The 24,800-nt window shown below is 36.3% G+C and overlaps 1 protein-coding gene across 1 annotated transcript in view; it reads left to right on the top strand.

Moving 5' to 3' along the window:
* The window catches only part of ANTXR1 (ANTXR cell adhesion molecule 1), a gene marked incomplete at its 3' end in the record, with an annotated part of 210,237 nt that overhangs the window by 23,956 nt on the left and 161,481 nt on the right, over window positions 1-24,800 (top strand). Inside the window, exons 2-3 of the mRNA XM_084234447.1 lie at window positions 91-162; window positions 4,906-4,977. Coding sequence (XP_084090573.1) covers window positions 91-162; window positions 4,906-4,977 — 144 coding nt within the window. The remainder of the gene's footprint in view (window positions 1-90; window positions 163-4,905; window positions 4,978-24,800) is intronic.

The following is a 24,800-nucleotide window of genomic DNA, read 5'->3' as shown; positions in this document are numbered from 1 at the left end:
ATAATGAGCCCGGTTAATGTGTAGGTCAAATGTAAAATTAGAGACTATGAAGAGAACTCCTGATAATAATATCTGCTTTTGTTTTCCTAGGTCGGGAAGTGTGCTACACCACTGGAATGAAATTTACTACTTTGTGGAACAGCTGGCTCACAAATTCATCAGGTGAGTAAGTCAGTGTTTATACTTTGCCATCAGTAAAACTAGTCCGTATTTGCTATCTTTTAATGACTGGTGACTCTAGCACACTTTTTTTAGACTCTCAGATCCTGGACCAGAGATTTGATTTGCTTTAATCTTTGTCACATATTAAAGTAGGTTTTGACTTCATGTTTTTAGGAGGAGAACATTTGGGTTGTAAGAGCCAATTTTAACTTTTCCTCTCTGTTATTAAATAACACATATTTTTGTAGCTGGATCATGGGCATTTCTTTCACAGTGAAATTTCTTTCACTGGGGCAGTTGGCTTATCCTGACTGGGCATCTGTGTGATATATTATAGTAGTCAACTTGTGCTGATATGCCCAGAAATTTCCCAGTATTAGCACTAAAAATCTCAAATCCTGGATGCTTCCCTTAGTCCTGGGCAAAGCATGACAGTTGGCCAGACTAACTAGGTGCCCTATCAGATAGAATCCTCTGAGCACTCTCAAAACTGCTAAGGCAGGAGAATACAACTTTGAACACCATCACTATAAACCTATAGGTTTTAACAGTCCTACTTTCCAGTAAGTATAGACACCCACTAGTGTAATAAAGAAGCTAGTTTCACCTTTCTTGCATACAGCCTCCAAGGGATAACACAATTGTAATAGCTTTCTGGATTGTGCTTAAAACCAGTTGTCATGGTTTTTGGTAAAACTGACCTGATAATTGTAAATACTAGCCTATCTCCCCTCCTGCTTAATGGCCTCCATAGAGTCTTCCAGCCGATATGAGTAACCATAAGTGTCTTCTTTGAATAACATTCTTATTTCAGAATACACGTTGTCTTCTGAGACCAGGATAATAGCAAATGTATTCCCTCCAGATACAACTACGGGTCTTAACAGGTTCCTGCCTGCCTGATTGGAGGGAATTGGTTAGGAAGTGTCCCCTTTTGCCTTATCAAAAATTGGAAGTTGCTGTAGGAAGCATTTAAACCCATATAAAAAGGGAAAACAGATTTTAGAGGAAGGAGGGGAGACAAAAGAAGAGGGAGGGGAGAAAAACAAGTACATCAGTGGTAGTAAAAGTACTTTTGTGGGTTTTTTTTCTAAGATTTATTTATTTATGCATACAAGAACTAGGGTACAGGCCAGAGGTGCGGGGAGTGAGAGGATCCACCAGAGACAGAGCGGGGAACAGAACAGGCAGATCGACTGAAATACACTGCTGAGGGGAGCAGCGGGCAAGACAGGAGAGGTCTGCTGCGCCACGCGAGTTGCTCTCCAGCCAGGGATCGAACTCATGCTGTAGTGGCTGCGGACAGCTTCATAGGTTGCGCCCCATCCCCTTGCGCCACCAGGGAGGCCCTTATGAGTTTCTTAGAGCTTAGAATTGAAAGGAATGACTTCCAACCCATCCTAAGAGGTATTAACTAACTCTCAACTTGAATAGCTCTGCTGAGAAGCTGCTGTCTTTTGAGGCAAGCAGTCCAGGAGTTGGAGGATTCCAGTTTCCAGAAAGTTTTTGTCACTGATCCAAAGTGGCCTTTCCTGCACTCTCATCCTTTGGTCCAAGGGAGTGATATAAAACAAGTCTGCCTCCAGAACTTGACAGTATCTGCTGTGTCTCCACTTGCTATTTTCATCTGTCCCTGTGAAGCAGAGAAGTCTACTGGAAAAGGCTTTGAAGTTAGTCAGATGTGGATTTGAATCCAAACTCCATTGCGCAACCTTAGCAGTTTACTTACCTTGGCTGAACCCTAATTTGCATAGAAGATCATAAAATAAAACATGTGCAAATCAACGAGTACCTGGCTTTGAGTGGGCACTCAACACTTCTCTTTCCCAATTCCTTCAGCAATTCCAGAATCTTCATTATCTTAGACTCAAAGAGGTAGGAGTAGGGAGAACTAAGTGACAGCTTAATGCAGTCTTCCTGTTTTATAGATGAAGAAACAGGACCAGAGATATTGGCATAGCTTTATCCAGACTATGAGGCATTTTCCTCTGATTGTTTCAACTCCCTCATAGTGCGGCACCACGGCAGTATAACTGTCAGGCATACTCCAAGAGGCAGAACTATATTTTGTTGACTGCTGAAGGCCAAATGTCTGTGACAGCTCCTGCCACATACATAGTTCATGCTTAATCAGTACTTTTGAATAAGTGAATAAAATATGAGAAGGAATGAATGGTTTTTATTTATTCACTTCAAATAAGCAACTGGTCCTGCAAGGGCATATTCATTCACTAATAATCACTGATGCCAGTGCAAATATGTCATTTCAAATTTCAGTGGAATCCTTGAAATATCAAGTCCTTTTGATTGTCTTTATTGTGACTTTCTCCTGTTTTCCTAATAACAATTCTAACTTTTCACTATTTTCTTCATGCCCCAGCCTATACTTCATACCCATCACTCAAAGCAAAAACCTCACCTCCTATATCACCATGAACCCAGAGAACAGCAGGCAAGTGATTCCTGCAGTTCCAATCCGACTTCTAAAAATTGCATGCATGACCTTCCCACCTGCCTTTGAATTTCAAATATCTCCCCCATTTAAGGTGAACCCCTTCATTTTATTTCATTTTATCCCATTGTTTCCATTTTCCTTCAGGGCTTTATTTCTCTTGTATTTTTTTCTACCTTCCCCTTGACTCCATTTCCATTATCTGAAAACAATGCATTTTCCAATCATGACTTCCTATAGAGTCTAACCTATTTCCTTACTAGTTTCTCACTTTGATATGCTTGAAGATTTGCTGCTTCCATATCCTAAGTCATCAGTCATCCTTTAACCCACTGCCATCTGGCCTTCATCTCCACCCTCTACCTGTTTGCTTTCACCAAAGCTACTAGGTAATATCCTGGAGTAAAAGTCCATTGAGCTCCTTGAATGCTTATTCTGATGAATTGAGGGGCTTCACTTAATTCAGCCTCTCTCTCCTTGAAAGTCTTTTCTCCCCTGGCTTCAGGTTTTTCAGTCATTTCACTGACCTAAACCAGATCTTTAAACGTTACTGTCGATTCTACATTTCCTTGCTTCCCTTCTAATTGCTGACTCTGAATAATTTTACTCGTATCAGTATTCTGAGAAGTCCCAAATTATGTCTCTAGCTCAGACTTATATACCAATTACTTCTTGGAAACCTACATTTCTTCCCACATTTCAAATTCATTCTTTCCAGAGCTTAACTTGCTATAAGGGAGCTTGTATATATTTCTCTATATGGGGCGCAGAGTCCAAGTTCTAGAAACAACATGCTTGGTTTTCAGCCCCAGATCCATCACTCTCCCACTGTGTGATCTTGAGAAATTGCTTTATCTTTCAGGGTCCCAATTTCTGAAAGAGGTACGATAATAAGAGCAATAATAGTACTGATCTCATAAAAGTGTTCCTAGTTTAATGAGACAATACATGCAAATCACTTACAATGGTGCCTTGCATCTAGTAAGTGCTGTGTGGTTATCAGGCCTGATGGCATTATATTATTTTGACTGCTGTAAAAATTGTTAGTATTGTCATTTAGGACATGATGTCCTGCTGGCCTGCACAAATAAGGTAATAACACATAGCACAGTGCAATGGACAGAGAACCTAAATGTGTTTCAAGAGACCAATACTCAATTCACCAGGTATTGTTGGGTGCCTATCAAGTACTAATGACCATCTAAGGCTTTCCAAAGATGCCTCAGACATATGGCAGTGAACATAGATTATATCTTGGAGGCACTAGGGGCCACTAGAGTTTGATCTGATTTATATTTTAGGGAAACAATTCTGGAAACAATGTGAAGAATAGATCAGAGCAAAGGATGATGCTAGGCAAGGTCACCAGCTAGGAAACAGTTGCATACAATTGAGAGCAAGGTCCTAAACTAAGAAAACGGAAAAGGGAAGTGGGAACTATGAGATTTGGAGCCAGGTGAGGCAGGGGGATTATTGTACTGTGAAGAAATGGCTTGATGCTATTATTGATGAACCAGTTAGTCACCTAGAGAGAACTTCACAGGATAGCAATTCACTGGTGAATCCACTACAGTTTAACAGTCCATCTTGCAGACAAAGAAACATGTTTGGCTCTTAACTGAGAGTTGTTCTATCTCCCAGAGTGTGGATTTTACACTGACACATCTCCTGAGCACTGGCATATAAAAACTGTGCCATTCTCACTGCCATCCCAGGTGCCATTACTCATTAATATGAGAAGTATAACTACCAAGGATAAAATAGATATCTGTCACCCATCAGCACATTCTTTTCTTATAGGATAACTTCCTTTGGAAACCAAGTGGAATTTAAATGTTGAAGGTGATCCTACTTTCACAGCTTATTGTGTGTTCTTAATGACTGATGATATCATTGTAGAATACACCCAGCTACTGTGGGGACGCTATCAAACTGTATCTGCAGGGTTATTGTTTTCACACCATGCGGACACCATGCAGCATTTAATATGGACTGAAGTTCTCTTCTAGAAAATACTTCTTCAGACAGAGGACAGGGCAGTGATGAATTTCAGCTTTCTTACTTGTGATCCACACTCAATGAACCATTGTGTCAAATCAGAATCAACCTCTAGGGGAAAAAAAAAGTGAGTCTTTTCTTTGGTCCATAGCATCGGGTCTGCTGCTTGCTGAATGTTTGCAACACCAGCTGTGGAGGCTTCCTTTGACCGTTGGTTCTCATCTCAGCCAGTCATGATGTAATAGCATTCCACAGTCTCCATCTGCCCTAAAAGAATTTCCTTTCATTTCCAGCCCACAGTTAAGAATGTCCTTTATTGTCTTCTCTACTCGAGGAACAACCTTAATGAAGCTTACAGAAGACAGGTAAGATTGCTCTCCATCCTTGTCATTGTAAAGCCCATCTTTTCTTGAGTAGTTCTGACATCTGTGCCCTAGTGCTAGCCTTGACCACTGGTCATTTTAATCTGATAGTTTTCTCTTTGAGTAATAGTTTCTCTTTGAGTGATCTGCTACTTTAGTCTGCAATGACTGATAAATTTATTGATGCTGGTGAAATTTTAAATGACTAAATTACATTAAAATAAATCTTATATTTGATTAGTGACTCAGTCTGCTGGAGCAAAATATTAGTAAACCAAGTTCTTAGGGGACTATTTTTTTTTTATTTAAATTAGATTTATTTTGTGGATTTGGGTTTCAGAGATATAATAAAGGCATTGTGAGAAAAGTAAGAACTTGAAATGTTATATGTAATTACTAAGAAAGGGAAGAGAAAGGGAGGACTTATAATAATAAGTCCTTCATAAAAAACATGAATCGGGTGTGAGGAAATGTTGATACAAAAGAATTAGTTAGACTAAGTCTAACAAAAATATTATTTTGTGTTTTACCACTTGCAGATGAAAACTGGCCATAACAAATACATGTTATTTATTTGTAGTTGGGATGGTATACTGTGAATGGAGATGACAAGTTTATCTGAGTTAATGACACTTGATCCACTTTTTAAAAAGTGATAGGGTCTACATGAGAGAGGCACCAGAGGGGCATGAACTATTGGCAGACATGTCTGTACATGTTGGAAAAAGGAAATGAGAAGGGAAAAGTGAAAGGGGGGGGGTAGGAAGATTTTATTCCCTAACATTTTCTTCTAGAATGAGAATAAGACTAACAGGATAAAGTTTACTGGATTTTGTACCAACACAGCAAATCTAAGATAGTGTCCATTTTTCTCCATGTCTGTTTCCCATCTATAGCAAAAAGAATACTCTGTACCATAGGAAGTTTTCAAATCCTGTTTCTTTTTCAGAAGTGTCTATTGAATGCATGCAGACCATTTGCAATGCACAGAAATCTCATTTTAAAAACATAGGTTTCTTATTGCTTATAACCAAGAGAAACTGAGGTCATCTCATGTTCCCAAGGAATCAGAGTGAAACCCAGTCTAGCTGCAGGTTCTACATTCTTTCTACTTTGCTTTGCTGCCCTTTGTTAAACAGAGAATCATAGAGTTCAAGAAGCCTGTGCCTCTTCTTCAGTATTGGCCAAGGATTTTTTAAAATATTAACAATATATTTTATTTAACTTTCTATCTCTGAAGTGTTAACATGTAACAGTATAAAGTTATTAATGAGTTTTTTTTGCTGTTTTCTGGTCAAGGATTTTAAGATGCTCTAGAAAATGCATCTGGCATATGAGCTATTTGCAAGACCCTTAATTTGCTCTGTCTTTATATGACATCCTTTAAGCAGAAATGTCTCTCATTCAGAGAAAACACACTTCTTATCCACTCTTCATGTCCTCCTTCAACCCAAGATTGCCTAATGTTTCATGCTGACTCCACTCATTCCATGCCTAAGAATTTGGTCAAGAAACCAAGTTCATGAGTCCCTTGTGGATATCTTGTGTGCTACTGCTTTAAAGCCTCTAGGAATTTGGGGAAGGCAGAGGGGATCACAGATCTGAAAACACTTTTAGAAAGTCTACACTTTCAGACCCATTTGGTTATGTTATTCCTCCTTGCATCCTACTTTGTATGTAACTTTTTGTGCCTTAATGTCACTACTTCTAGTTTCCTGTGCCAGAGAGAAGACAGAATCTCCATTTTTATTAGAAGTAGCATTTAATATGAGCTGAATGTGCATCAAATTACAGCCATATACCTTGCTAAAGGCCGTATGGGTTTTATGCGGTGCCTGGCTGGCACCTGTGGGTGCCTTACCTGTGGGTCACTGTTCACTGACACAACCCCAACATGACCAGCCTTGGGAAGAATGAGAGCAAAACATTGCTCTCTAAAATACTTTCTCATGAGATAGACAAAAAGCAAGCAGGCTTTCCAAACTTTCAAGCTGGTACTATTCCTGAAATATGACTAACAGTGTTTTCTTTGGCATATACACTTTTAAGTTTTTCTCTTTATTTCTTTTGATCTTCATAATATCCCTACAGAATAGTAAAAGATGCATTACAACCATGTAATTTGAGCAAATTTATAGTTAAAAAACCTGTTCAAAAACAAAACATGAATTAGAAACTCATTTCAACAAGAGCAGAAGATTTGGGGGTGAATCAAAAGAAATAATAGCAAAGGTATGTTTATATCCAATTCTTGGGATTAATTGCACATATGGGAAACCATGACAAAGTTGAGGAAATAGAGTAGAAAATAAATGTGTTTACATGTGGTAATTAGACTACAATTATACAATTAAAATAATAATACCAACTACTTGTATCTTTCTATCATTTCTTAGCCTCATAGAACCACGATTACTTCAATTTATTTTTTAAAAAAGATTTGTTTATGCATGGAAGAACTGGGGTATAGGCCAGAGGTGCAGGGGATGAGAGGATTCCCCAGAGACAGAGTGGGGAGCAGAACAGGCAGATCCACTGAAATATACTGCTAAGGGGAGCAGCAGGTGAGACAGGAGAGGTCAGCTGTGCCATGTGGGTTAGCTCCCTGGCTGGGATTCAAACTCAGGCTACAGAAGTCATAACCTGAAAGCACTGAGCGCTACCAGGGCTGCCCTGATTACTTCAATTTCTGATAGAATCTTAGTGGTCACTTAATTCATTATTTTATATGTAACATCATTTTTTCCACTAACTGCTTTCAAGATTTTTTCATTATCTTCAGTTCTCACTAGTTTAATTGTGATGTGTCTGGGAATGGTTTTCTTTGACTTTATTCTATTTTGACTTTGCTGAGCTTCTTAAATGTATAAATTTATGTCTTTCACAACATTTAGGGACTTCGCACCATTGTTTTTCAAAGATATTTTCTGCATCAGTCATTTTCTCCCAACCTTCTGGGACTTCAAATGACGCAAATGTTTGGTGTTATCCCACATGTCCCTGAGATTCTAGTCATTGCCTTTTGAATCTTTCTTTTTTATATTCTTCAGATTAGATTATTACTATTGATCTGTCTTCAAATTTACTGATTCCTTAATCTCCATTGAGCTATTGAGCTCATCTTTTGAATTTTTATGACAGGTGTATTTTTCATTTAAAGCTATTTATTTGGCTCTTTTTAAAATTTGTATTCCACTGCTGAGAGTTTCTATCTATTCATTTATTTCCAGTGTATTTACCTTTACCTCATGGAACACAATTATTATAGCTGCTTTAAATTCTTTGATCATTCCAGCAGCTCAGGACTGACATCTTAATTGTCTTCTCCTTAAAACTTGGTCACATTTTCTAGGTGCTTTCTATGTGAAAAAATTTTAGGTTATATCCTGCAATCTTTCAATATTTTGTTGTTTAGATTTTGAGTCATGTTTAAATACTCTAGAGAATATTGATTTTGTGTGTTTGTTTCCATAGGCAATCACCCTTTTTAGGTTCCCACCACAAGTTCTGTTCTTCTCTCTCTTCTTTTGATGTCAGTTCCATTTTCAAAGTCTTTGCAAACTGCTTTGGGTCTGTCCTGCACGTATGCAGTTCAGAGATAAGACTGGAAGTTACACAGCTTCAGATACAGATTTAGAGTGATTCCCTTCTTTAGCATTTCCCTCTCTAAGATTCCCCCCACAGTATCTGTCCCACTGAGGTCCTTTTCAAGTGTTCTAACCAGACAAGTGGAATTTCTTTTGGAGTTTTGGCCACCACATTGGTGTCAGGCAGTTTTCCACTGAGTTCACCCTCAAGACAAAACCAAGAGTATTAAAGGAGAAATATAAATAAGAATTTCCTCCATATTCTTTGAACTATATTTCAAAGGGACTTTTTTGGCCTTTTAGGTAATATCGCAGGCCATTTCCATATGACTGAGACCCACCCTCAGATTCAAGTCATGAGAGAAAAGAGGGAAGAAAAATGGAACTCACTTTTGTGTGGGTCATTCAGGTTTTAACTGCCTTCCCCAGTTCATCTGCTTTGTCCTCATGTGTCCTCATTTTCAGAGTCCTCATGTGGTTGCTTTTTAATTTTGTTCAGAGTTTTGTTATAATTAGCAGGAGATAAAGCCAGTAGCAACTTTATTCCATCTTGTCCATTGTTACTTCCATTTAAGGTAAGGACACAGATTCACAGAGTTTAGATAACTTACTCATATCAAATAAATAATAAAAATCACAGAACCATTATGATTCTGGATTCAGTACAACTCATGTGCTTTGCATTATGTCATGTTGGTTTTCTAAAATTTCTTAGCTTCATCTGATTGCAAAACGATTTAAAAATGATAACAAATTTTGTTACTTTCTTCATTAGCATAATAAACTATCTAATGTTAATTAGATAATAAAATAAATAAAATAAATTATTTTAGTGTTAACTAGTGCATATGATTCCCAGAAAATTCCCTCATCTTTTTCTTGACCTTCATTTAAATACTTCAGATGTTTCATCATTTGGAAATGAGATCATTTCAAAGGAGTCCAATTCTTCCTTTAAAAGAAATCAGGAATAGATACTCAATTTATTCAAATGCATTTTTGGCATCTATTGAGATGATTATATATTTTTCTTTGACCAAGTAAAAGAGTGAAATGCATTAAAAAGATTTTTTTTAATATTGGATCATTCTTGCCTATCTTAATTGTATGTTATAAAAATTGGATAGTGTAAATTATTATTTTATTATACAATTGAAATTTTTATATTTTAATAAAAAATGAATTCTGTTTTCTTTTTGTTATTCAGAAGGTTGGCATTAGTACTCATAATCATGATTGAGCTGCTATTGTTCTTTTTATGACTACCTTTAGTTATACAATTTTTTAGAATTGTTTTTACAATTAGGTTATTTCTTCTACAATCTATTCTGATATAGGTTATAAAACAAAGATCCATCTATTTTCCCCAAGTGTTCAGTCAGTTTCATCTGCTAAGTAATATTTTACTGCCGATTTAAAAAACTGAGTTTTTTTTTTTAAAGACATTTATTTATACAAGCACCGGGTGCAGTCAGAAGCGCGGGAGGGTGAGAGAATTCACCAGAGCCAGAGGGGAGAACAGAGCAGGCAGACTGGCGAAGTACACTGCTGAGGGGAGCAGCAGGTGGCAGAAGAGGTCTGTGTGCCATGTGGGACCCTCACCCCGCGGCCGCGGATTGAACCGGCGCTGCAGAGGCTGCTGGCAGCCTCGCAACCCAGCGCTCAACTGCAGCGCCACCGGGGAGGCCCAAAAACTGAATGTTTTAATAGACTTGGATCCATTTGCTGGGTTTCTATTCTGATGTATGTACTATTTGTTCTATTCTGCAGTTCCGTTGGTTCCTCTACAGGAATTACATTGTTTTACTTGGTTTTAACATATGGCTCACCAGTCCCTTCTCAATTCTAATTTTGGGTGAAAATCTTCCTCATTATTTGTGGGGTTTTTTTCCCCTACAATGTGCTTTTCACATAATTTTTTCTGTTCCAAATATTCTTGGGGTTTTTATCTGAATTGTATAAAAAGTGCAGAGTAACCTTAGCAAAATGGTGCTGCATTTTTATATTATCTATTTTCTTATTAAAGGATAAATCACTTCTCTTTCATGTCCCTCAGTAAGATTTTATTATTTTCTTCAGGTCAGTTCCCCATAGGATTTATTTAAACTTATTTAAACTTGTATTTAAATTTATTTAAATTTATTTATTTAAATTTATTTATTTATTTAAATTTATTTAAATATATTGCTAGGCAGCTTAAATTTTTTCTTCCATTAATTTATTTTCTGTTTTTTTTTTCTCAAATTATTATGATTTAATATAGAGCAGTGAACCTGTACTTTGGGGTCTGTGGCTTTTTATTGAACCCTATAAAATAAATTTTAAAAATTTGCAAGTCAGGGAGATTATGGTTTGTATCAGAAGAAGACTATGTCAATAGTCTTGACTAAAATTTTCAAGCTTTACTGCAAATGACTTGTATTTTACAGTTATGTGTTTTATGGTACATTGACTTCATAGAGATGTTTTATCATTATATTGAGGAATTATATTGAGGAATTATTCTTAATGCTAGTTTAAAAAATTTATCTGAAATTAATTAACTTATATTAAATACATTTTTGCCATATAAAGGTAATTATATTTTTCTTTTATTTCCTTTTTCCTCTCCATCTGAAAATTTTATTTTATTTTTTTAAATCAAAAGATTTCCTGATGAAACACTACTCTGACATTCCTGGAATACATTTTATTTATCATAGTTTATTCTTTTATTATAGTTATGGATTTGATTTAATGTAAGTGGGATATTGCTTATCAATATTTAATATTAAGAGTATTCAGTTATTTTAGTTTATATATACAATATTGCCATGTTTGGGGTAAAAAGATTGTGCAAGTTTTTGGTTTATTTTTTAAATTTTTCTCAATTTCTAGAATCATTTCATTATTTCAAAAATGTGATTTATATAATCTCTACTTTTTAAATTTACTATTTTAGTGGTAAACAAAATAATAAATTTATTAATTTTTGTTGGTGGACTAATATATGATCAAATTGTGCTCACCATCCAGGGATGTTAGAGATTTTGTATACTTAGATGAATTGAATTTTTAATATAAGAAATATATTGATTATGGGCCTCCCCTGGTGGCGCAGGCAGTTGAGCGCAGCGCTGTGAAGCTGTCTGCAGCCTCTACAGCGTGGGTTCGATCCCCACAGGCCGGCAAGGGTCCCACATGGCGCGGCAGATCTCTCCTGTCTCGCCGCTGCTCCCCTCAGCAGTGTATTTTGTCAGTCTGCCTGTTCTGTTCCCCACTCTGTTTCTGGTGAATCCTCTCACCCTCCCGCGCATCTGGCCTGTGCCCCGGTTCTTGTATGCATGAATAAATAGATCTTTAAAAAGAAAAAAAGAAAAAATATATATTGATTAAATTAATATATTTTATAAATATTTGTGTTTACTATAAAGATAGTGAGATATTTTAACACTTTCACCATGTTTTATTTGAATCTCCAACATGTTGCTTTATAATTTATACATATATGTACATATATTTCCTTTCCATTTCTCAAAGTTTGTACTTTATTTTATTCTTCAATTTATCAGTGGACTGAGTCTTTTTTTAGGTAAAATTTTCCAGAAGATTATGTGAATATTAAGTTTTCTAAGTTCCTACTTGAGAATTGTTGTTATTCACCTCCAGATAAGTAACCTCTTCCCCTAAATTTACTACAGACATTGACACAACGTCAGTTTGCATACATTAGAAAAAGGAGGGATGCCAATTTAGCATATTTCTCTTTTGCAGGAAGGCTTTTTTCTCCTGAATACTTAGGAAAAAATTTTCTTTACCTTTGGAATTAAAAAAATAGTCATGAAAATTTATGTAGGTGTATGTCCTTTCATTAATTATGCATTATACTTTGTATAGGTCTTTGGCAATTTCATCCGACAACTTAATAAACTTCTGCGTCTTAAGAAAATGTTTTTATTATTTCTTATTATTACTTTTACTTAGTATATTGGATTCTTGAATCTATCCAACATCTCTTTTATATTCTAAGTATAATTTTTATGTATCATTTTTCTTAGCATTCTTGGAGAATGTTTTACTGATGTCTTATAATTCACCAACTCAAGTTCTTTTGTTTTTGTTTTGCAGTATCCAACTGCAAAACTGCTCACTGCTTCCATTGCACTTTTTTTTTACTGTGGTAAAATATACATACCATTTAACTGTTTTAAACATACATTTAACTGTTTTAAGCATATTCAGTGGTGTCAAGTTGTGCAACCATCACCACTATCCATACCCAGAACTTTTTCATCATCCTAACAGAAATTCTCTTCTAGCCCCTTGTTAATCTCTATTCTACTTTCTGTCTCTATAGATTTGCCTTTTTTAGGTACCTCATATAATTACATGTTTAACCTTTGTGTCTGGTTTATTTCACATAACATAATATTTTCAAGATCCATCCATGTTGCAAGATGCATATATAAGAATCTGATTCCCTTTTAAGACAGAATAATATTCCATTGTATGTATATAGTTATGCCTTATTTAATGACATTTCAGTCAACTGACTGCATATAAGACAGTGGTGCCAACAGGCTATAACATAGAAACTAGGTGTGTAGTAGTCTATCTAGTTTGTGTAATTACACTTTGTGATGGTCACACAACTACAGAATCTCCTAACAATGTATTTCTCAGAGCTTATCTTTGTTGTTAAGTGTCGCATAACTGTAATAAAATGTGTGCTACATTTTATTTATCCATTGATGGAGATTTGGGTTGTTTTCATCTTTCCATATAGAGCTTGAGAAATTGATGGTGTGCGTAATAATGGTATAAACACTGGCATGTAAATATCTGTCCAAATCCCTGTTTTAATTCTTTTGGGTAAATACCTAGACATTCATTTGCGGGATCACATGGTAATTCTGTTTAATTTTTTGAGGAACCACCATATTGCTTCCCACACTGGCTATTATACCACTTTGAAGCAGACAATAATGCACAAGTGTTGCAAATTTTCCACACTCTTCCCAACACTTATTTTTTTTTATACATAACAGCCATTCTAGTGCTGTGAAATGATATCTTATTTTAATTGGTATTTCTTTAATGATTAGTGATGTTGAGCTTCTTATCATGTGTTTATTGGTCATTCATACATCTTCTTTGGAGAAATGTCAAATCTGTTGTCCATTTTTTAGTTGGCTTGTTTTTATTGTTGTTATTAATGCTGAGTTCTAAGAATTCTTTATATATTCTAGATATTAATACCTTATCAGGTATATGATTTGCAGGTTTTTTCCCCCATTCCATAGGTTGACTTTTAACTCTGTTGATTGTGTCCTTTGATGCACAAAAGTTTTAAATTTTGGTGAAGTCCAAAATTTGCCTATTTTTTTTCTTTTGTTACCTTTGTTTTTAGTTTCATATCCTAAGATATAACTGCCAAATCAAATGTCATTGAACTTTCCCCTGTGTTCTTTTAAGACTTTTATATTTGGCTCTTATGTTTAGGCCCTTGATTTATTTTGAGTTAATAGTTTTGTATAGTTTAAAATAAAGACCCAACTATTGCATGTGAATATCCAGTTTTCATTGAGCCATTTGTTGAAAAACTGTCTTTTCTGCCATTGAATGGTTGGCAATCTTGTCCAAAGTCATTTGACCATGCGTGCAAAGTTTTGTTTTGTGTCTTCTGTTTTCACTGGCCTATGTCTGTTCTTATGCTAGTATAAACTGTTTTGATTACTGTACCTTGTAGTAAGTTTTGAAACTAAGAGTCAGAAAATGTAAATCTTCCAACTTCTGCTCTTTTTCAGGATTGTTTTGGCTATTTATATTATAGTATCCCTTATAATTCCGTATGTATTTCAGGTTTTTCTATCACTGCAAAAAAATAAAGTCATAAAATTTTAATAAGGATAGCATTGAATCTGTAGTCTACTTTGGGCAATATTGTCATCTTAACAATATTAAGTCTTCTAATTCATGAACTCAAGATATTTTCCATCTATCTATGGCTTCTTCCATCTCTCTGATCAGTTTTTAATGCCATTGCATTTTTAAGCTGACAAATTGTATCTTCCAACCCTATGAATACTTTTCTGTTCCCAAATTTTTCCTGGTGTGTGTGTGTGTCCTTTCTATTGTGTTAGGAGAGGGAAATTTTTATCATGTCTGATTAAGAGTTGTTTTAAGTGTTCCCATTTCTTTTTTTTTTTTAAGATTTATTTATTTATGCATACACGAGTTAGGGTACAGGCCATAGATGTGGGGGGTGAGAGGATTCACCAGAGACAGAGTGGGGAATAGAACAGGCAGACTGAGTGAAATACACTGCTGAGGGGAGCAGCGGGCAAGTCAGGAAAGAACTGCTGCACCATATGGGTTGCTCCCTGGCTGGCCGGGGATTGAACTCCTGCGGCAGAGGCTTTGGATTGCTTCATAGTGCAGTGCTTAACCCCTTGTGCCACCAGGGAGGCCCTTAAGTATTCCCATTTTTCATATCAGTTTGCTTCAAGTGAGAAATATTCTCAAATTCCTCAAATTGGTCCTCATTCCTTCCAACTTCTGAGACTTCTTCCTTAGTACTGTGATTTTAAAAAGGAACAACTAGGTTATTCAGTGCTGAGATTTAGGTGGCAAGCCACTGTGTTAATTTCTCCCATCTACCACACACTTTCCTTTTCATGTCCTGGAGTTCCAGGTTGGTTGGTCCTTCCCTCTGATCTCAGCTGCTCTGCTACTTGCAGGAATTCTTCCAAGTATCTGCTATATGTATGGCACCCTTACCTATTTTCCAGCAGTGAAAAGCATTTCCTCTGATATACTAGTTTAACTGTCTTTATAGTATTTTAGAAGGAAAAGATGGCCTTAAATATATAGGGTCAGATCATTATCTCTGACTAAACTTTACTGCTAAACTTTACAAGTTTAGAAGATTAGATTCTAAAAACAAAGCATAACAAACAATTGTGGGTCAAAGAATTAGTATGTCTTATCCAACCCATTCACCTCATTTTACTCCCGAGGAAAGTCATTTGTAGAGAGTTGATTATTTGCCACCTTCATATAAGTAATCAGTGATAGCAGAATTTTTTTAAACTCTAAAAATTAAAAATTTTTAAAGCCAGTGGTTTTCTACTATATTACATTGTCCACCCAACTCACTGCTTCTGTGTGTAAGCTACTGTCATTTTTTTTCTTATTGACAGAAGACCCAAATGAAGTGACCACTATGTATTTGTGCAAATGCATTTATGTATCTAAACTTTCATAAGTTGCTTATTATGTACTAATAACATCAAATATTCTCTTCCATAATAAGAAAAAATGATAATACCTACCCTGTAGAATTGTTAGGAGAATTATATTCTTGATACATGTATTTTATAAGTAGGGATACTGAGACAAAGAAGGTGGCAGGCCACTGTGCCATAAAAGTCTAAAAGCTTGGATTTGTGTCCAGACATCACTGTCCCAATGTCCACACTCTTAACCAGTATCTATATTCTACTGCAGGGCTTCCCACAATTTTACTCTGATGTACAATATTAAACTAACAACAAATATAAGCATACAATTTTACTCTTATTTACAGTTTTAAATTAACAGTTTTAAAGCATATGCATTTTATTTTAAGCATACACAAGTTATCACCTAAAACCCTAGAAGTTCTTCAAAAAACAGTTCCCTGAAATCATGTGCCCACTGCAAATTTCATTTTCATAACCTTTCAGTTTCAGGTTGGAAATACTCTTCACAAAGAGGTGAAGCAGTAGCATCAGCATTTTGCACATGGGGTTAAGAGGTTAAGTATCTTGCTTATTGCTTAAGGGGTTGGAATGAAAGCCAAGAACACTTGGCTCAAACTGCTGAATGGAAACCAAGAGACCACATTTCTCTAGCCCTCTCAGTCATCCTTTGCTTTGGTTGAGAGTGTGGTTTTACCATTAGTGTCACTGGGGAAAATGACATATTCTGAACACATCACTTGATTCCTGGAGCAGAATGATTACAGGCTGTCATTACCAGGAGACATAGTTCTAAAAACCTTTTCTAAATTTAAAAATAATAAGAGAGAAAAAGAGTCTGCAGATATTTTGCACTTAAAAGAACATGGAATCTTTGTAGTGTGAGGTACTATTCATTTAGGTACAAGAAAATTTGATGACAAAATTAAGAGAACAGGAGAGGAGCATTTATTCTCTTGTCCTATTGACTAGGAGATAATATCATAAGGTCTGAGCCAAGGGGAATCTCCTTACCTCTCTATGCCTCTGTTTCTTCATCTGTGAAATGAATATAGTAGCCCCTACTTCACAGATGTGTTGGAAGGATTAACAATGTCAGGCACATACTAAGTGTTGTGTCATTGTGGTTATTTGAAGGGTTTTGACAAGCAGCTAAGGGATTGCCTCAAATCCACCTGGACACACCTACTCAAATTATTCCAACATATCCACCAACTCTCCCTGGCTCACATCCTTCTCTGACATTCTTAATATCTAGCTAATCTGTTCCTACATAGAGAGATACAGGTAGAAAAATAACATTTTATCATGAGACCAGGAAAAGTGATCATCTTCTTTGTCTGATGGTTATAGTGAGACTTCTTGCAAACAAGAGTGTACAGGCAGTGTCTCTTGAGGATGCTTGTCTAAGGGCTCCTCATACTGAGTCATAACGATGGTGGTAGGAAGAACCCTGCTTGGATCGATTTAGCAGGTCTGGGAACAGACTGATTTGTTTGAGTAATGTGGTCAGTGCCTCTCACACTCTTCTTCTGGTGGACACCTCTTAGTAGAAAAGCATAAAACTGTATCCCTAGCATTGTAGTGTGTAGTTTTGAAGTAGCCCACTGAAAGTAGGAGACATCTTCAAAATCTTTCATCTTTAAAATGCATGTGCATTTGTATTCTATCCCATAATTTACCAATGCTTGCTTTTATAGAAAAATCATGTTCTTTCTCAAATTTTGTGCTCCAGGAAAAGATATGTCCCATATCTTTGTGCATAGTATACAGTCCCATATCAAATTTGAGCACCACAGTCTTTGGACCAGGACCCAGTTTGATTTCCACTCCAGGCTCCACTGGCACGTGCCTATTCATACACTTCTTTGAGTCTGTTTTCTCATACATACAATGAAGATAACAATGTCCATCATATGGTGTTGCTGGTAAGGTTTTGTGAGTTAATGCATGGAAAGTTCCTGGCAGAGACCCCAGCCCATCAAAGATACCCAGGAAGTGTTAATTTCTTTCCTCATCTACCATCCCTCATAAACATACTGATACATGTAAAGGATAAAACTGACAGAATAGCATTCAGAAATACTCTTATCTGGATGAAGCCAGCAAGAAGAAGAACCAAAGTATGGCAGCGTTCCTAAGTTAGACAGCCAAAACCAACAAATGTTGTCCAACAAATGTCTCCACAGTTGGCCAACATGAGGCAGCTCCACAGTGAAAGCACCTGCTCTGTCCATTACTCTTAGTCCCTGGTCCTACAGAGCAGGGACCTGAACCTTAGATTCTGAGGTGCCTCTGAAAGACCCTGAATGCTTCCTCACATGTTGCCAATTTAGTCTTTGCTACTCACCCACAACAATTTTTTAAAAATTATTAAGTAGTTCAAGTGTTATAAAAATGTAAAAATCATAAGGAACACTCATTTATTATCCACCACCAACCTTATAAAATAAAATGTTACTGGTATTGACACCTGCTAAGTACACTCCCCTTTCCTTTTCCTCATCAGAGATAATCACCATCCTGAATTGGGGTTTATCATTTCAATGAACATTATATACATTTGTGTACCCATAAGCAGTATTTTACTTTTTTCATATTAAACTATAATAAATGGTCACATTATATGTATTTTTCTTCAACCAATTTTTCACATTTAACACGTTTTTGAGACATTTTCTATGTAGATATATATATCTAGCTTAGTTCATTTTAATGTATATTTCCCTACTATATAGTATTCTACTGTAATAATGTACTTATCTGGTCCCTTAACCATGAACAACCAGTTTGTTTCTAACTTTTTGCTTATTAACGTAAAGTTGCAATGAATGTTCTGTGCCTGTCTCCTGGGGGAACAGAATCAAGATATATAACCAGAGATTAAACTGCTAGATCTTATAGTATGTGAATATATAACTTCACTAGGAATGACTCAGTTGTTTCTCAGAAGGGCCAATTTATACTTGCACTAGTGATTTATAAGAGCTCTCATTGTCTCTCAGCCTCCCGACACCTTGCATGATCCCCAACTCTTCTTATTAAGCAGATTATAGCCTCTTAAGTCTTTGTGAGTTTGATTATCCAGCATGGACATAGTATACTCATACCTACTCCTACCTCCAGCCCAACATTGCTCCAAAGTGTTGTGTGGAAGTCCTATTTTCACAAAGAACTCTAGCACCCACCAGTCTACACTAAAGAGATGTTGTATGACCAAAACAGAAGACAAGATACCTACTATCACCTTAGTGCTTTCTACTTTCAACTTCTATGGGAGAAGGTAACTCAGGGCACCACAAGCCCTGTTGCACAGGACTTAGAAGCATGCTATTCTATGTGACAGCTTTCCAAACACTAATTGTGGTCAATAGTACTGAGCTCAATACATCCACCTGACTACTGTAAATGTCCACCAGCCCCTGGGAATACTCAGTTCCCACTGAAGTACAAGAGGCGTATAATAGAAATTTCTCATAGAAGGAAGCTGTATTTTAGGCAATCTTGAATAAGAACCCACTTTCACCACCTCCATCTCCTGCAAGATATGAGTCAAGAGGGTAAAAGGATTACCAATGGAGAGGATCTTAAGGGGATTTGTTTCAGAAGCAAAGTGACATTATAGGAAACTGTATGGTAAACACCACTGCACAAATGAGTAACTGACCAAATTAGAGCTGTACAAAGAGGAGTTTGATTGAAAACATTTATCATAATGTCCTATGGAAATCCCTTGAGAGGTTCCTTCTAGTAAACTTCTAGTGGTCTGCATTTGACCCTATATCACACTGTAGACGAGGAACCTCTCCAGCTCCAGAATATGCCCAGGTTCTGTTTCTGCCCCACAAAAGATCAGATGCAGCATTCTGAGTTGGATGAGACCTGGTAGATCTTATAGTTCCACACCTTCATTTTACATTTGAGAACTCTAAAGTTCAGAGAACTTTGCTAGACATGCCTCAGCAGTGGAAGTAACAACATTTGTTAATAAATGTCTCCATTTATTAATTTAGTTCTTAAGTCTCTTCCCTTTTCAATCACTGAAATCACAGGAAGGATGAGACTACCATGAGCATGGGATAAGAGGAAGCCAGAGAAGTGACTATCAATTGGCAATACGGAGATCACTGGAAACTTGAGAAAAACAATTTCATCAGAATAATGGAAATCGAAATCAGAGCAGAAAGAGTTAAAAGGTGAATGCTTCCAATTTTAAAATGAAGGATATAAAGATATTTTGCCCTTTTCTCTTCAAAAGATACCCCAAACCAGAGAATGTGAAACAAAACCACAAAACTATCTTTGAAGAAACTAGGAAATACTTAAAATATTAAAAAATATGAGGACAAAAGAGGATGGAGGAGTGACAAAGAATGTAAATAGTGTGGGGGAAAAAATGAAAAATAACTCTGCAAGAGATGCTGAAGAGGAACAAGTCTTATGGCCTTGCAGAACTCTGGAAAGCTCAAAACTGGAACTATAAAATACTGAAAAGGGCAAAGAATGGTTAGAAGCTGACAACTATAATACTGCAAAGCAAGTTAATCTAAGGAAAAGCTCAACCTTCAGAATCACCCATTTCCGTGATATCTGAAAATACCACCCCTCTAGCTCTACCAGAGAAGAGAAGGAAATTTTCTGGCATTGGAATGGTTTTGTGTCAGGGACACCAACACATGGATATGATGGAGACATTTATTAACAAATGTTACTTCCAGCTCTTCCCTTTGTTGAATTCTAGACTTAATACTAGAGAGTTTGAAAACCACCTCTCTATAGATATAAATATCTCAGAGGAAAAAAATGTACTACACTATTGAGAATTCTCAACAATAACAAAATCCTATTGACAAAAGGTGGATAACCAACTGGCATGTCCCACCATGTACACAGAGCTTCCAATACCTGTTATTTGTACTCATTTGATATGAACAACCAAAGATCTCCTATATTTGATAAAAATCTCCACCAGAAAAGACAGAGAAAATAGGAAGAAAGTACTCTTCCAAAAGTTATATCATGAAGAAAGATACAAATAAACTGATCAATACCTAGAGGAAAGTGGGGTGTGGGGTGGGTAACAGGATTTTTTTTTTTAAGATGAGAGTTACTAGTATGTATTTATATTCTAGTAATTAGTCTCTACTATTTCTCTTCCTGACCTAAGACAAATGAGTAGTCACAAACATGTCAAAAAATCCTTTATAGTATGTCTGCTTCTGCTTAGGATGTAGAAGGATGTGAAAATGTTCATTTCCATGGTCAACCAGAAAAGTCCAGAGAAAATAAAATTCATATGTCTCTAGTGGCATAGCAGACACACAGGAAGCACTGATGGTCTAGATCAGAGAAAAACAAGCTCTTTATAATTGAGCAGAGATCTGCAGAAGCTTCCATACTTAGGAGTGGATGCCTGGCTAGGGTATGGGCAATAGGAAAGTAGGTCAGCCATGGACTGAGACTGCAGAGATGAAGAAGAGTCTGCTGAACCTCAAACAACAATGTGTGCCAGAGAGATAGATTGTGTGAAAGAGTCCCAAATGAAGAAAAAAAAAGAGAGAGAGAGAGAAACCAACAACTATCAGCTTGATAATTTTTCCTCCTCGCCTATACCTCTGTATTTGTCCAAGAAAATAGCAGTAGGTAAGTTGCTAAAAAGTAAAGAGAAATTGCATAATCTCATGTATTCTTGTGGGGCATGGATTCTGAAATCCAACCAGAGTTGACTCCAAAAGTAAAGCAAAATTCTGAAGCTGCTAACTCCCTCCCAGCTCAAAATCCTATTGACAAAAGGTGGATAACCAACTGGCATGCCCCACCATGTACACAGAGCTTTCAGTACCTGTTATTTGTACTCATTTGATATGAACAACTAAAGATCTCTCTACATTTGATAAAAATCTCTGAAGACCACAAAGGCAGGGCAGAGAGGAAGGCTGGTAGATGGGCTAATAACAGGGAACTCACTAATTAAAGCTATAGCTCAGCCCAAGCTCAGCTGCATTCAAAGATGAATCTAAATAATCAGCCCCCACCATAACTCACAAAGATAAGAGGCTTACACTCTGCAAAAATAAATCAGTATTATACCTAAGTCTCCACTCGTTTTTTAATGTACAATGTATGAACTACAAATTAAAAGATGGAGACATGGGCCTCCCCTGGTGACTCAGCAGTTGAGTGCTGGGCTGCTATCCCTGGCTGCTGGCGAGGGACTCACATGGTGTGACAGACCTCTCCTGCCGCACCCGCTGCTCCCCTCAGCAGTGTATTTCTTTGTCAGTCTGCCTGTTCTGTTCCCTGCTCTGACTCTGGTGAATCTCTCACCCTCCTGTGCTTCTGACTGTACCCAGTGCTTGTATAAATAAATAAATTAATTAAAAAAAAAAAGATGGAGACATGGAAGAAGCAGGACAATGCAAACCATAATCAAGAAAAAATTCAGTAAAGGATGCAAACCACAGATGACTTAATTATTAGAATCAGCAGACAGGGACTCCAAAGCAACTATTGTAATCATGCAAAAATTTTATAGGAAAAGACAAATATAATAGAACAAGACATGGGCTATCAGGGTGGAAAAGAAAAAACGAGTAAAAACTGGAAAATATAATATCTACAGAGAAGTGATTGAAGAATTTAAAACAAGTTAACAGAAATTATTTAAATTGAAAAAGAAAAAGGGAAAGATTGGGGATGGAGGGTCATAAAATGAAGCCGATCCTATCATTTTTGTGTTAATATCAAGTGGTCTAATATAATATGTGATAGGAATAACAAATGGTATCCCAAGAAGCTTTAAGAACCCCAGAGGACAAATACAAAGAAAATATCACCTAAGTATAATCATAGTTGAATTTCTAAAAACCAGAATGAATGGATAACCTTAAAATCATTCAGAGGGCAAAGACAAATTACAAGCAAAGGAGCAACAATGAAAATAACTTTTACTAAGGGGAAAAAGAAGCTGTCACCAGGAAGGAAAAAAAAAAAAACCAAACAAGACAAAGGATAAACATCTTCAAAGAGAAGAAGTAAAGTCAACTTAGAATTCTATATTCAGTGAAGATGTCCTCAAAGTTTAAGACAAAATAAAGTCTAGGGGGAAAACTAAAATAATCTTCACCACAACGTGTCTTACAAAAAATAAACACTAAAGGAATTCTTCAGGCTGAAGAAAAATAATATCATGTGTAAACCAGATCCACAAAAAAAAGGAAAAATAATAAATATTTTCTTCACTTTATAAAAACACAATTGACTGCTTAAGACAGAAATAGTAACTATTTTGGAGCTTATTACATATGTAGAAGTAGACTATATAACAATAATAACACAAAGGATGGATGGGAATTATATGGAAGTATATTAAAGAGTTCTTTAATTTTTTTAAGAAATGGCATAATATTAATTATGGCAGCCTGTTATAAAATAAGGATGAAAATATAATCCATAGAGCAACTGTTCCAATGAAATGAAAGAGGATGATACTGTAGATCCCACAGATGTTAGAAGATAATAAAGGAATATTATGAACTTTATTGAAATAAATTCAGTAATTATAAAGGAAGGAAATGAATAAATAGTTGTGCATATTATAAATATATCTCATTGTGTGAATATGTACATATATATGTAATGTACATATATACACAGCTTTGGCTCAGTGTATCTCTTGATATCATTAACCATGTTGGCCTATACTTAGATAAAAATCCCAAAGAGGTTATGATTAATATGCATTATAAACAAATGATTAGAATTAGTTGTGAAATTTCATGACTCCTGAAGTAGCAGCAAATTGTCTTAAATTAATCTGTGTTCTTCTGTTCCGCTCACTCTATGTTTTTTTGTGGTCAACACTGGAGCCATAAGACCATCTGGAAATGTGAGTGCAGCATTTGTAATGTGTGTTTACTATATAAGTTGAGGTTCTGAAACCAATAACTGCAGGACATTTGAGCAAAGTCCAACTCCATGAAGCTTTTTCACTCGGAGGCAAGAAGTTGACAATGCAGAGCTGCTGTTGGGTTATTTTAGGGTGGTGGTGAAGGTTGTTTTTATAGACTGAAATGTGGTAGACATTGCATAACCTTAAGGAAGATTTTGCAGTAGAAACATCGCTAGGATACTTAGGAAAAAAGCTTGTGGAAGTACTTCTTGGTGTGCTTATGTGTTCTTCCCTTAGTGTTCTCATTGACAAATATGAAAATGTCACAGCACAACCAGAATCCCAGGAAGTAATCTTCATGAAGAAAAATTCCCAAGGGGACAGAAAGTCCAGCAGGCACTAGGACTGATTCTCCCCACCCTGAACCCCTACAAACTAGCACAGTTCTGTGTGCACAGTGTAAGTTCAATAAGCAGTTGTGGAAATACATGAACGGAGGATTTAAGCTGCAGGCATTTAAACTGGAATCCTTCATTCAACAACAAATCACCTTCTCTATGCCTGTCATTAAGTGTTGTAGGAGTTACAAAAGCAACACAAGACATGTGACCTGAAAACCCTTAACTTCTAAGCAGGAACACTGGCAAACATGTGAAACCACCAAGGAAAACAGGAGACTGTTTAATAGCAGCCTCTCTTATTTCCCAGGAAGATGACATTTCATTTGGTAATCACCAAGTCCTCAGAGAGGTTCTTATCACCCTCTTTAAAAGATCTTTCTCCCAGTTCTTTTTATGTTCCTAAGAGAGCACTAAAAAATAGGCCTTTGTTAGTAGTTTTATCATCCCAGAATTAAATGGCCCCATAATTCCCATGAAACCATGTTTCATTTGCTTAGATATTGTGGGTGCTTAGGGTACAAGAACTAGAGAGGTAGGGCCATAAGTCATTTTGCTCTATATACAGTGGTATATAGAAAGGTTGTGATCATTGCTTGGGACCAGTGAGTTCATATCTTGCCAAACACAAAGCATCAAGGAGAAGGACATTTTCCAAACAGCCTTTGCTTGTTCTGGTACTAAGAAAAGAGAAAGCGCAAGCAAATACTCTTAAAGAAAAGGAAATGAG

Source organism: Talpa europaea (genome assembly GCF_964194135.1).
Source record: "Talpa europaea genome assembly, chromosome: 6".
In the NCBI taxonomy this organism is placed as follows: domain Eukaryota; kingdom Metazoa; phylum Chordata; class Mammalia; order Eulipotyphla; family Talpidae; genus Talpa; species Talpa europaea.
The sequence above is the reverse complement of the archived record's forward strand: the minus strand, read 5'-3'. Positions and strand labels throughout refer to the sequence as shown.